At 38.5% G+C, this 14358-nt stretch overlaps 1 protein-coding gene across 1 annotated transcript; it reads left to right on the plus strand.

Annotated features, from left to right (window-relative positions):
- The first annotated feature begins 894 nt into the window (after nucleotides 1–894).
- gpank1 (G patch domain and ankyrin repeats 1) lies at nucleotides 895–13503 on the plus strand. The gene is made up of 5 exons (XM_084401950.1): nucleotides 895–991; nucleotides 1436–1690; nucleotides 8113–8387; nucleotides 9608–9723; nucleotides 12554–13503. The coding sequence occupies exons 2-5, from the start codon at nucleotides 1498–1500 to the stop codon at nucleotides 13002–13004; spliced, it is 1035 nt and encodes a 344-aa protein (XP_084258076.1). The 5' UTR covers nucleotides 895–991; nucleotides 1436–1497; the 3' UTR covers nucleotides 13005–13503.
- The last annotated feature ends 855 nt before the right edge of the window (nucleotides 13504–14358 follow it).

Here is a 14358-nt window from a genome sequence, read left to right on the forward strand (position 1 = left end):
TACCAATTTAATAGGCCCTAGAATGTAATGAATAACTAGCCTACTAGTAGGCTATATTTTAAAAAGGTAGTAGTATCTAAAGAATAGGCACTAGTACCTAAAGTATCTAATGACTTAGTAGGCTACTAGTAGTAGCAGCATGAAAATAGAGACTAGTAGGTTTTAAGGATTAAATGTTAAAACCATAGACTGTAAAAAAAAACTAGGTTAAAACGGTTTGCCATACACCCAGAGGCTGTTAGCATGTGATCATTACATGCCATGCATATCTCAAAATAACTATTATTCACAATTTAAATAGTGATGGGCGTTTTCGAAACACTGCTTAGTGAAGCTTCGGAACCTTTGTGAATCTTTTGTTTCGAACCAGTGATTCGGAGCTCGTATCAAAATGCAAGAGTCACGTGATTTCAGTAAACGAGGCTTCATGACGTTATAACTGTTTAGAAATTTCAATGGTTCAATAATTAACCAAACCCAGTGTATGGTTTTTACACTTTTACAATTGTACAAAATTGATCTCTGATCGATTTTATACATTTGTGGACATTTTTTTGACACATTTGTATAATACAAAGGAAGATTTGTTGTCTCTTATTGGCCTGATTAGCCAAGCTCTCCATAAAAAAAAAAAAAAAGAACAAATTTAGTAACAACAATTTAATAAAAATAACACATTTATACCGACAGTTCATATTTAATGGTATTAGATTAGTTGTTAATTGCATTTAATAGATTACACTTTCAATAAAACATTTGCAATTGGTTTGTAAAATGTTTTTCACTGAGTTTTCGATGCATTTACACCATTCTGACCAGCAGGCGTCACCAGCGTGTTTGGCGTTCAGAGAGCTTCAAAACAGTGAATCATTTTGCTACGGTTGTTTTGTTTCCACTGTCCGTTTCATACTCCAGACCAGTTGGTGGCAATAGTGCACTTTGGTCGCCAATAAACATCACAACAAGAAGAGGAGCACAGTGTTTGTTTACCGTACGTGTAGATTTTTTTTAATCGTTTGTTTCATTTTTCTGGATGTGAGAATTATAGTCCCAAATTCACGCGCAATTAAAAGTGTATTGTTATTTCTTTCCTTTGATTTATTTTATGTAATTATAGTTATACATATTGTGGCTGTGTAACTATTGTACCTCTCTCTGATTTGTGGAATGCTAAATGGCACAGTGACTATAATAACACTATCAGTATCTAAGGATGTAAATCCTTTTATTTAGAAAACAAGAACTCTGTGTTTAACGTTACCCATTACTTATTTTATCTAGTCTTGATCAAGCTTCTTTGATTTAATCATTTGCTGTTAATGAATTTATTTTAGAGATAATGTTTAGCTGCCCATATAAAGCAAGACATTTAACTGACCTAAGAATAAGAAGGCATTGAATATTTTAAAGCTTTTATTCTTTCTCTTGGTTTTAGTCTCAAAGACATGAGCAGCAGTCCCATCAGATATTTCCTCTTTAGTAGATACTGTGTTAAAGATGAACAAACCAGTCTACTTTACGAGAGCTAAAGAGGAGGAAAATCTCTGGATAGAAAGAAAGAGAGAAGACAAGCAAACACTTTCTGGGGAGGAGGCCAGAGACTTCTACCAAACCCTGCTACAAGAGAGAGATGGAGAAAGGCCAAAAGAGGGAGAAGCAGCAACCATAAGGAGAGTGAGAAGAAGAGCAGGTAGATTTGGAGATAATACGTAGATTGAGAATTATGATCACAGCATCTAAAAAAATATTGTTTCATTCTGATTTTATTTCCTTCCCAGTTCTCCTGGTCACAACTCAGCTGAAGTTGGAATCCTTTTTTGCATGATTTAAAAGTATTTAAAGCGGTCAAATGAAAAATCTAGTTATCAGCTGGCACATTGTTACATTGATACAACTGATGATTGAAAGTAAAAAATAATAGTGGTGTTATGAATATATTCTGTAACACTTTTTTGCAAAAAAGCTGATAAATACATTACCATGACCACCAATATTTACACATTTATTATTTATAAAAACTGATAAGAGTCAGCTAACCATATATTTTTCCCTAAATATGTTAGCACCTGCGGCAACCAGTTACGCTTTAAAGACACAGCACCAAAAAAGCGGGAAATGGTCATGAAAAGCTAAACTTTGACAGACCTAGTTTCTATAATTTATTCTGAATGTCTTTGCATTTTGACAGGGTGGGAAAATGAAAGAAGGAAAAAAATCATTGGCCTAAACCATGGTATAGCTGTAATTGCTCTTATTACTTCATAACTGTTAGAACATTCAAACTGAAATTTTCCATAGAGCTTTGACTACAAGCATATATGTTTAAATTATGTCTTAAAATATGATTCCATAAATAGATTGCACTTTTTTTTTTAAGTTGCATTGATATTTGTCACAAATGTATTTATATAATTATTGGCACAGTGTGGCTTCTACTAAACTACCTTTTTCATAAAACTAGAATCTATAGACCTTATGTAGCCCTGCCCCTTTTCAGCGCTGCGCTCTTTGTTTCATGTCTTCCGGTTTGTATTTGCACAGCATAAAGGTAAGATCTTACAGATCTTATAAATTAACCGCTTGTTTTAAAACCTTCCCGGTCAACTGACATTTTTTAAGACATCCGCTTCAAACGTTATAATGCTCATGATAACTTTTGTAAACTCTATAATAAGTAAATCCACTTCACCCGCTAATTACTCTTCTATTTCACTGTTCCAGACCGCCAGAGACGGTCAGTACATGGTGGAAGGAGTCGCGACTCATGCATCACATCAAGAATCTCGTATTAATTCAGTTACACGTGACTTTGACTTAATGGAAGCTATTTCAGTTCTGACTACGTCACGGTCGGTCTCTTTGTCATTCTCGCAAAGAGATCTTGCTCGAGTGGTTGGCATTTGTTCCCTGTTATAGCTGTGTCTCGAGAAAACAAAACAACATTGGATTCGTCGTTGGTTTCGTTATTGGATTTATATTGGATTTTAAATTGTTTTGGACCCATTAGTTATCCAGGGTCTTCACTTAACGCGTGTTCCTGTCAGAAATTGATGCCAATTTACAATGTCCTGTCTGTCTAGGCATCAAGCATCTCAGGGAGGCCTTTGTTGATCCTTTCCCAGAATGTAATTTGATGCCTTTTGAGGTTAGGCAACAGACTGGCCTGAAGTTCAAAATTCATCAGCACCAGCCAGAGCCAAGGTTCAGACTGGTAGTAAGCGTTCAGCTAGCAAAACTGAAGGGCCTCCAAGGAAGAAACAAACCATATCTACGACACTATCCCACCAGGTGGCTGAACTATAATGCTGTGCAGGGCATTCAAGCTCTTTTGGCAATGTAATTTCCTTCTGGCACTCTGAACGTAAATGAGGAAATGGGGGGGATCCGTATCTACCTCCTCATTGCCCAGGTTCAAACCAGCAGCTGAATGTTCCAGGGAGGAACTGGACACCTTGTCTTTAGCAGCATCGGATTCATTAATTGTTCATGAGCAGGAGTGTTTTGCACCTTTAGAGGAGACTTCATCTTTACATTCTCAGTCTCAACACTCTCATAGTGATGAGGGCTCAGGTCTTCAAGGTGCTGATTCTTCAGTAGTGTTCTCGCTGCAGGACACAATCAAGATGGCCGTTGCTAGGCTGAACTTGGACCCACCTCTTCCTGTGTTGGGTCCTTCAAACCTCTTGCGTCTTCCGGTTGCACAGCCGGAGGACTTCCAGATACCTTGCTGTCCTGACTTTACTGAAGTGGTCTTCTCTGCGTTTTGCTCAGCTCCGTCATTCAGGCCGGATTTAGTAGCGTGCACTCTAGCAGCAATGGCCGAAGCCCAGGAGAAAGGGCTTGGTAGTATGCCTCCTTTAGAGCCATGTATTTTTTCCTTGAAATCTTTAATCTTCCATTGGTATCTCCAGATGAAGCCCTGAAACAGGAAATCCGCTCCCCCAAACCGTGCAGGCGTACTGATGACTTATTGGTGCGTATTTATAACACTTTCTCAGGGTTGAGTCGTGTGGGGAATTCAATGGCTCATCTGTTGCTGGTGACGCTTCTCAGCAGGCCTTTGGATCGATTGCCTTCTCCAGTGTAAAGTCTCTTTGACTTATTACGCAGGCCAGGTGGCAAGTGTGCTTTGCTCAGTCCAAGCTTTTAGCGGCATGCCGTAACAACCTTCGTCAGTTACCTCTAGCAGCAGAATCCCGATCTCAGCATATTGGGCGCAGTGTGAACCATCCTGCACTGACTGGACTGGGCTGGGCTGGGCTATTGTCTTCAGTTCCGTCACAGACCCCTAGTTAGCACCCAGGTCCATTCTACAGTGGTCCAGGACCCTTGTCAGTGCCCTTGCCCGGTGGAGGTCCAAAACATTTTGAAGGATCCGATAGAGCCAGTAGACCCCGGGGGATTCCACTCAAAGTATTTTCTTGTCCTTAAGAAAGATGGGAGCTTTATGCCCATCCTGGACCTCAAGAGCCTCGACCGTCTTCCTTTCTGCATGTTACAGATTGTAGATGCCTGGGAAGGACTTTGGCAACACCGAGGTATACGGGGCAGTTGGTACCCTCAGTTGGGGGCACCTCACATCAAACTCCTGGAGCTGTGGGCAGTACTCTTTACCCTAAGACATTTCAGGCAGGAACTCTCAGGGAGACACATTCTGGTAAGGACGGACAATACCACAGTGGTATTTTTAAACAACCACCAGGGAGGCACGAGGTCCCTACCCTGTCTCCAGTTGACGAAAGTGCTTCCATTGTGGGCAAACAAACACTTCCTGTCAGTCAGAGCAGCACACATTCCGGTTGCTGCAACAGTGTGGCAGACTCACTTTCCCGTTCAAGGCCGAAACCAGGGGAGTAGTGTATGCACAAGGAGGTTGTCCGGTCAATCTGGATAATTTATGTAACAGCAGCTGTGGACCTCTTGCCAGCAAGGCAACGACACATTGCCTGTTATGGTTTTCAATTGATTGCCCTATCAGTGTAGTCTTGGATTTCTGCAGTATTTCTGCAGTACTTATTTGACGCTCTCTAGCCACTCTTAAGGTGTTTGTGGCAACCCTGTCAGCCCATCGAGATCCTATGGGGCAGGTGTCAATCAGTGCAAATAGGCTAGTGGTGGTTTTTCTTAAAGGAGCTATGCGGCTTAAGTTTAGTGTGTTCCCAGTGGGATTTGCAAGGGATTGCTGGACAGTTGGAGAGTCCGCAGTGAGCAGTCAAGTTACACTTTGGCCAAACCCAGCTTTCCAGCCCAAGGTATTGTCATCAGAAATTCACAAATCAGCCTATTCAGCTGGAGGCATTTAGAAAGGAGGACAAGGCTGTGGCTACTTCTTGGGCAGCATTACGTGGCGTGCCCCTCTCAGAGATATGCGTGACAGCCACATAGGAATCATCTTGCACGTTCACAAGGTTTTATATGCTTAATGTGGCTCCTATGCCTTTGTTTGTCTCCCCTGTGTTGCCAGATAACGTTTAAGTTATTTTATCCTCGTGACTTGGCTGTATTCATTTTCCTCCATGTACTGATCGTATCTGGCGGTCTGAAACAGTGAAATAGAATGCTGGTTACTTGCGTAACCGTTGTTCTATGAATGGTGGAAGACTGTCGGAGTCTCTAGTCACTCTGATTGAGAATGACTAAGAGACCGACCGTAACGTAGTCAGAACTGATATAGCATCCGACCTGTCATCGGTCATAGTCACGTGTGACTGAATTAATACGAGATTCTCGATGTGATGCATGAGATGCGACTCCTTCCACCATGTACTGACCATCTCTGGTGGTCTTCCACCATTCATAGAACCATGGTTACGCAAGTAACCAGCGTTCCAGAGCAATGACATAGTAATATATAGAGCTACCGCAAAACTGGAAGTTTAAACACAACATTTTAAAGATGGCTGTGGGCTTGTTTCTCTGGCGCATAAAGTCTAGGCTATATAGTAATTGTGCCCTTCAAAATCCTATACAGTATGAGTAGTCTTCATTAAAGGAGAACTCCGGTCAATTTTAACATTGAGCTCATTTTTTTGTACATTTGGAGTGCTGTCAATACAGAGAACAACGACAAAAATCGGTGTTGCCTACACCGAGTTATTATATTTTTAAAATTTGCACCCTATTGACTTCAATGGGGCAAGTAGTAAGCCTGCTTTTTAGCCTCTTAACATCCTTTAAGTGTCATTACAAGTGCACAGAAAATGTGAGTGATTCCTTCCGAGTGAACACGGGTGGATCTGACTGCAGTAGATGTTAGAGATATTAATAAAAATGAAGTTAATTCAGCCAGCGCTCATACCTTTGTTTACATCTTGTTTTCGGTGGAAGGCCATAGTAATCGATTGTCGAGTTCAAAAAAATCCTCTGTGTGTTCAACATCTGATTCGGATGAACTATCCATCAGATCTGATATTCTCAGAACACCACACAGCACCGTCATCGGCTGGGCTGACAGTCTGAGTCTCCACTGTTGCTTAGTTACCTATGATCACGCGCGTGAACTCGACAATCGATTACTATGGCCTTCCACCGAAAACAGGATGTAAACAAAGGTATGTGCGCTGGCTGAATTAACTTCATTTTTATTAATATCTCTAACATCTACTGCAGTCAGATCCACCCGTGTTCACTCGGAAGGAATCACTCACATTTTCTGTGCACTTGTAATGACACTTAAAGGATGTTAAAAGGCTAAAAAGCAGGCTTACTACTTGCCCCATTGAAGTCAATAGCGTGCAAATTTTAAAAATAGAATAACTCGGTGTAGGCAACACCGATTTTTGTCGTTGTTCTCTGTATTGACAGCACTCCAAATGTACAAAAAAATGAGCTCAATGTTAAAATTGACCGGAGTTCTCCTTTAAGAAATTTAATCTTTGCATTCCTTCAGAGTTTAAAGGGGACATAACACACAGTTTCTGCCAATCTCATGTTAATCGTAAGTACCTATAGAGTAGTATTGCATCCTTCATATCTCCAAAGAGTCTTTAGTTTTATCAGATTTATAAAAAACAGATACAGCTGTACTGCTTCTTTCCGAAAACAGTTGAGCTCTTGGATGCATGCCGTGCAGCACTGCATACGACTTCCGTAACCCAAATGAAGCACGTTGATGGGCGTGCTCTTAAGCCTGAAACACACCAAGCCGACGGTCGGCCGTCGGGCAGTTTTTGTGTGTTGGCCGACTAAATTTTCTCAGTGTGTTCCGCACGGTTCTGCGCCGTTGGCAAAAATTGGTCCTTGTCTCTGCTTTTTTCGGGTGATTCGACATGTTGAATTCGGCGTCGGGTCGTTGGTGAAAGAGGGAACTCTGATTGGCTGTTCAGCTTAGTGAACGAGTCAGTGCACGAGAATAATAGCAAAACAGTGAGCAAAGAAGTCAAAACGGTACAGATAGAAGGCTGTTCTAATGTTACGTCATCTTACTTGAGTGTTCCTTGGCGAATATTTCAATATTAACTCGAGCGGAGTGGAATAAAGAAAGTTTTTAGCAGGATTGATATTCAAAACGGTAAGTATACACTGTTTTGTTTATGGTTCGTGTATCTGCAGCCTGCAGCATCGCTTTCCCTTTCTGAATGACGAATATAGACAAATATATCTGCAGAAATAGACAGTTGTCTCATTTACACGCAGGCGCAGAACGCACATTCTAGCTGACAGTCGGCTGTAGTTCTCTCGGTGTGTTCAAGTGCAGCTTTTTACCCCAACCCGAGGCAGCAACACTGTCGGCTTTCATCAGCGCTAGTTCGTCGGCATCGGCTTGGTGTGTTCCAGGCTTTACTCTCACTCTGGTTGATGTGTGCGTGCGCTTTTCCAGGAAAAGTACCCATACAAGGAATTCCGCCCTTCATACAGGGCTATACTCAGGAAAAAAACTTTCCGAAACTTATACGAACCCTGATGGAGTGTATTTTAGCACAGAATAATGTTCAACTCATATTTAAAAAATTTGGCCATGTTTAGCAGGAGAATCCAACTCTTTAACAGTGTAAATAAGTCAGTATGCATGAAATAGCATTAGACATCCCCTTTAATTTATAATAGTTGTAGCTGTTTAAGACACATTATTCTACAGTTTTATCATGATAACCCATTATCTTTTGACATGAGGACCCAGTCGCAGAAGAAGAGAAGCACAAAGACAAGAAGCTTCTTATGTCCAACCGGTCAGGACCTCAGAGCGTGATGGACACAAACTTCTGCGATATGCCCAGGAGGGCAACATTCGGGCCTTGAAAGACCTCTTGCGGTGTGGCTGTGATGTCAACTTCCGTGATGATTTTTACTGGACGGGTGTGATGTGTGCAAGTAAGGCAGGAAAAACAGAGGCTGTTCGGTTTCTTCTTCAACACGGCGCTGCTTGGGTGGGAGTAGTGGACAAACAGGTGCATAACATTCAATTATGAAAAAATCCCTCTGCCTCTTCCTTTTTGAAAAATTAAAGTGGTGGAGATAAGGATGATTTACTTTTTTCCCCATTGGCTTCTACTTATTTGTTAGCAATTTGTCAATATGGTCAGTTGATTAATAGTGGAGTGATGATATAGATCAGATTGTACTGCTGGCCACTCAAACTACTAAAGTACTTTGATGATTATTTGATCTGATTGTAATTATTATGCACTTGAAATATCAGTCACACAATAACGCCCCTGGAACTAGACTTGTGTGCATTATTACTTATAAGTATAGTAATACTAATATTATTATTAATAATAAGATGTTCTCTTTGGGAGATGTTTAATTAGCTGTAGTTAAATGGATGGTTTCGATGTTTAAAAAACAAAAAAAACTAAAATGTGACTTCATTAAAGGAAAAAAAAATCGAATTAGCGTATCACAGACTTTTATAACACTACCAGTACTTTTAAGGCCCATTCAAGGACAATAATACTTGCGATAACTAAGTATAATTGCGGTAACTATTCAAATTCTATGACAAAAGAACTTTTCAGAACTTTTTGTTTTTCATCTAATGAACTATAAAAGCATTGACAGCTAATCAGAATCATTAAAGAGCTTGAGCATTTAAAGCAGCAGATGACAACCTTTACTATCATTTATATACTAATGTAATTTTTATTATTATTTTCAATTACCTGTTGTTTTTATATCTTAAGATTTAATTTTAGATCACTTTTTAGTAATTGTATGAGCTTTTGTCATTATTATTATTATTATTATTATTTATTTACAATTAGTAATTTTAGTGCTTATTTTAGTTTGTTATTCATCTAGTATTTATATTTTATTTTATTTCATCTGTATTTCAGTTAAAATATTTTAAATAGTTTTAGTTTTATTTAACAATATTGACACTGAATACGTCAAAAAGAGAAAATGTGAACATTTAACACAAGGGCAGTGAAACATTTACACAATACATTGTTATTCATAAAATTACTTTAAAAATAGTTATATGTCTGTAAGCTAAACTAATTAAGTTAACCTATATGATCCCTAATGGAAGTAGTACTGCTACTTCAAACACAAAATCCTGAAACACTATTGATGTAATATTTTGCAAATACATTATCTCTGGTTATGTCTTGTTTTGTCTCATTCCTTTTAGTTTTATCTCCTTCCTTTTTTCTTTCTCTCTCAGGGCAGAGATGCTCGGGATCTGGCCCTGCAGGCAGGTCATCAGGATGTAGTGAGAGACCTGGAGCAGTTTAGTGTGTCAGAGACTACAAACACACCTACTACAAACAATGCAGACAGGTTAGATGGTTTACAGTTATAACTTAGTGTCCAGATGTCTAAAGTACAGAAATTCACACTTAAATATAGCAGTTAACATTATCATTAACATGCATGTTCTTAACCCGATTTTGCGTAAAGGTACACTTTTTTTTTTTCTTTTTTTTTATTAACAAAATTAAAATGAGTCAATACATCATAATTCCTTCTAAAATGTTTTTGCCTTACCCTGATTAACTGTGGTAAGCCTATTATAAGTGTTTATATTTTAGACCTAGCGGGTATTTGCGTACATGGGTCACTCGCCCGTAAGTGTCTCTTCATATCTGTAAATAGTAAAAAGCTGCTCTGGCTACTTTGACACGTGTGTATGGTGTGGGAGTGGCATAGGTTACTTGTCACAATGAGCGACAAGTTTACTAGCTTGATGGAGCACGCTAAACGCTAAATCTCGAACTTCCGGGGAATCACCCGTTTAAAAAAAAAAGAAAACGGACAGAGGAGAGTCTGCTGGCAAAAAGAGAACGCAACTGAGCTTGTAATAAGAGAATCAACATTGGCTTGGCTTTTATCTATTAATGAGTATATAGCCACTGTAACGTCTTCAGCTAGTCAGCTTGGATCCTTTCCACCTAATGCTGGGTACACACCAAAAGATAATCGGGCTGATTTTGGGCCGATTTCCCCCCTTCCGACAATCCTAGCTCTGTCCCGATTATCTTGATGGTTCAACAGATTATCTTATCAGATTTTCCCTTGGTGTGAGGTGTGTTAAGAGTGTCCGAACCTGATCAGAAGAACGTCGGAGCCGCCCCGATCGCGAATCGTAAATATTCAACATGTTTAATATTTACGATCAGAAATCCTGATGTGTGGGGGGAACTCCGAGGACAAACGCGCGCACGCTCTAACAATATCCAATCAGAAAGCGAGATGATGGAAGATACGGTCATTCTCACACACACACACTTGCAGGAAGCTGAGTGTTAAGGGTTCAGTGAGGTTCTATAGAGGGATTAAATAACTTTTTCTAAAGAGACAATAAATCCAATAAAGAATAAAGAAAGACAATAAAGAATGAATATATTTCTGTATAAAAGGTTATATATAATGGTGGGTACAATGGTTTTTTTCACGTTAATTTTGTGTGAAAATCATTCCTAACACTATCATCGCAATTTCTTCCTGCATATCGTCTGCGATGCTTATTCTGAAGTCTCGCGAGATTTTGCGAGATTTCCTGTGTTCACAGTCGAGACTCTGGTTGAAGATCTGTTGGTGTGTGGTGTGCTGTCTTTGTCACATCATGGCACACCACACACTATAGGAGCAAAAAGCTTAAATCTAGGATTTTTTTGTCCTCATGTTTGTGGTCTATCACATTTTGAAAATCTTATAAGATGTAAAAAATCTTTTGGTGTGTATCCAGCATAAGCTGTTTTTTATCTCTTAAGCCTAGTAGTGAATGTTTTAAGAGCAGCAGGATAACCATATTCATCCGCACAATCAAGAACAGCCGAAGCACAATCAAAACAATGTTCTTTGTTTGTCAAAATTTAAATAATGTATAAGCCGACAATGCATGTGGTCATATTGTGACATAGGTAAACCTTGCCCCGCTGTCGGTCAGAAACATGATCAAAACTACTACTTTTCAGGAAATTGAAAAACACTATTCTTTAATTAATTAAACACTGTGTTGTCAAAGCTGATATTGTGGCTTTTTATATGATTATATACTTGCATTTGACCAAAATCAAGCTCAAATTAAGTTACGAAGGTTTTGACCAGCGAATGTCATGTTTTTGTCCGTCATTAGAGCGGCCGCATCTGAGGCAATAAGTGCATTGCATTGTGTTTTCATCAAGTTGCAGGTTATAAAGTTTACTGTTGCTATGTGTGCGCAGATTCATTTGGCCAAAATCTCATGTTATAAAAGATGAAGTGCTATGCACAGGCTATTTAAAACAGTATTGACTCTACTGCAAATGCTAGACTATGACACTCTTCTTTGGTCCTCAAATACATAAAACATTAGCCTTATATATATAAAAATTCTTTTTTTTTTCTGGAGTAAAGAAAATGTTGTACTTATTTAAACAACAACCAGTTATTTATTTATTCTTGCACTGCAAAGAACCAGAGATGGCACAAACTGCATGCAGCACTTCTTTGATGATAGAGGAGGGGTGTACCGTAAGTTTGAAAAGCCAATGGAGTTTAGTCACAAGCTTAGTTTAGTCTTGTTTAGTCACAAGCTCTCTTTAATACTTTTCATTTGTTAATGAAAGATAGATGATAGATGTAAAGGGTGACCAATAGTAATACATTTATGAAAGAGAAAAAAAAGACGAAATATGGTGATACGGGGTTTCTGCCCAACATTGATGATATTTTAAATTGTATTAATTTATAAAGTAATTGACTTACAGAGTTTTAACATTAGAGTGAAATAATTAATAATAATAATAATAATAATAAATATCTTCTCCTTGTTGTAATAATGCAAAATACTGCTTATTTATTTAACATAAAACCTTACATAACAATTGGAATACTCAGTCAATTCCAGGGGAATAAGTCTTGTAAACAGTTTACTTGCATTGGCATTTATTGGTTTAATAAAAAAATAATAAAAAAAGATTTTTAGGAGCTATCAGCATATCAATGTGATTGTACAGTAAACTTGCTCAATGCTGTGCTTTTTTATTTTCTTTTGTATTTTCCCCCATGTATAACACATGTATTTGACATGATGTTCCATTATGTTTATAAAAGTTTATTTGCTGTTACAGTTAATAAGTCTAAGTTTTTTTTATATACCTATTTATATGTGCGCCTGTTTCCACAGTGTTCATTCTCAGTGGTGCAATGTGTGTGCTGTTGATTACACAGACAACACTGAAGCACACAACAGGTCCACAATGCATCAGTTCAGTGAGCGCCGCACCCCAGCCACCCCTCAATACTGTCTGCCCTCTTCCAGCACTAGCTATAAAATGATGCTTCGCTTGGGGTGGGACCCCTCCTCTGGTCTTGGACCTGTCCACTCTGGCCGCAAAAATCCAGTAAGCACAGTACTAAAGAGAGATCAGACGGGACTGGGATATGGTGTGACCCCACAGCCTAAAGTCACTCACTTCAAGGCCAAAGATCCTCAGGCAGTGCAACACAAACATAAAGAAAAAAGACTGAGACAGGAGAGAGAAACAACCCTCAGTGCCAAACAACTTGAGAGGAAAGAAGAGCGAGAAAAGAGATGGGAGAGAAACTACCGTTCTTCATTTAACTTTGACTTCTGAACTACCATGGCTCTTGTGGGGAATTTTGTAACATAAACATTTGTATTTTTCAGTGAAATTCAGTGGTCTTTTTACTTTTCTGCTGTAACTGAAACTTGATCTGTTGAACAAACTGTAGCTTTGGCAGTAACAAATTGTATTCAGCCTACATGGAACACTGTAAACATTTCTACTCTTTTTCCATTTCTAGAGGACAAAACAGTTGTCTGACAATAAACAGGAACTGGATGACACTTTATGAAAAACATTTTTTGTCAACAAATTATAATTACATAATTAGATTAGAAAACATGAATAAACAAGCATCGTTTTTTATTTTTATTTAATGCAATCAATCTCAAATTTTGAATGGTCATCTTTTGTATTCAGTTTTAATGCATTTGTAAGCTCACGCTAAATCGGCCCAAAGTCCGGCATCCGACCAGCGCGGAAGGTCTTTACGTGTTACTGTCCTTTTCTCGAGGGAAAGTATTTTTTGATTAAATGCAATACATTTGAATATGTATTCTCTCGTTATTTCATCTGACTCCATAAATGAAAAGGTTTTAATGATATCTGTGGATCATTAATTATGAGCGAATGTTTGACTATTCCGTTTAACTCTTCAATGAAAATAATGTCAAAGTCAGTTAGAATAATCAAATGTAACAATTTATTATGTCAGGTAAAAGTATCATGCCAATTTCATAATCAATTCAAAGATAATTGATACAAAACATCAAATGCTCTATAATAAAGAGAAAAGATGCAACCCAACATTGAGAAATACATTGTGTGTGACCATTTGTCTTGAGAGACCACCTTCCTTTGTAAGTCAGTTATCTTTAAACTCTTAAAAACCTTATTGCCTTTTGTTTTACTTATTGAAAATGAGACATTTGTACCAGTCGCACTGTGACATTTTAAATGATACCAAACATGAAAAATACTCTGTGATAATCATTCACATTAAACTATACATTTTCTTGGGTGAATTCAGGTGATCATTAGCCTGACGTCGTCATACTCAATTCTAGTCAGAATGTGAGTCTGATACTTCTCCATTGAGCTTTGATTATGGGGCGTGTTTCAACCGAACCAGGAAAAAAAATTCCTCTGCACTCAATTGGATAGACCTACAACCAATCAGAGCAACGGAGTAAGTGACGAATGTTTTTCATTCATGTTTCCAATCGCGGTTCTCTGTTCCTCTTTTAAAATTAATGCGCTGTCGATATCTTCTATAACAGACGCGATGGCGGAATCTACACATGATGTTTTATAAACAAATTTCAGGAGGAGCACATTCAAATAATCAATCCAATCAACCGTCTATCAGCATGAGAGGAAAGCATATATTTATTCACTCGGTCAA

This window comes from Rutilus rutilus, assembly GCF_951802725.1.
Source record: "Rutilus rutilus genome assembly, chromosome: 2".
Lineage (NCBI taxonomy): Eukaryota > Metazoa > Chordata > Actinopteri > Cypriniformes > Leuciscidae > Rutilus > Rutilus rutilus.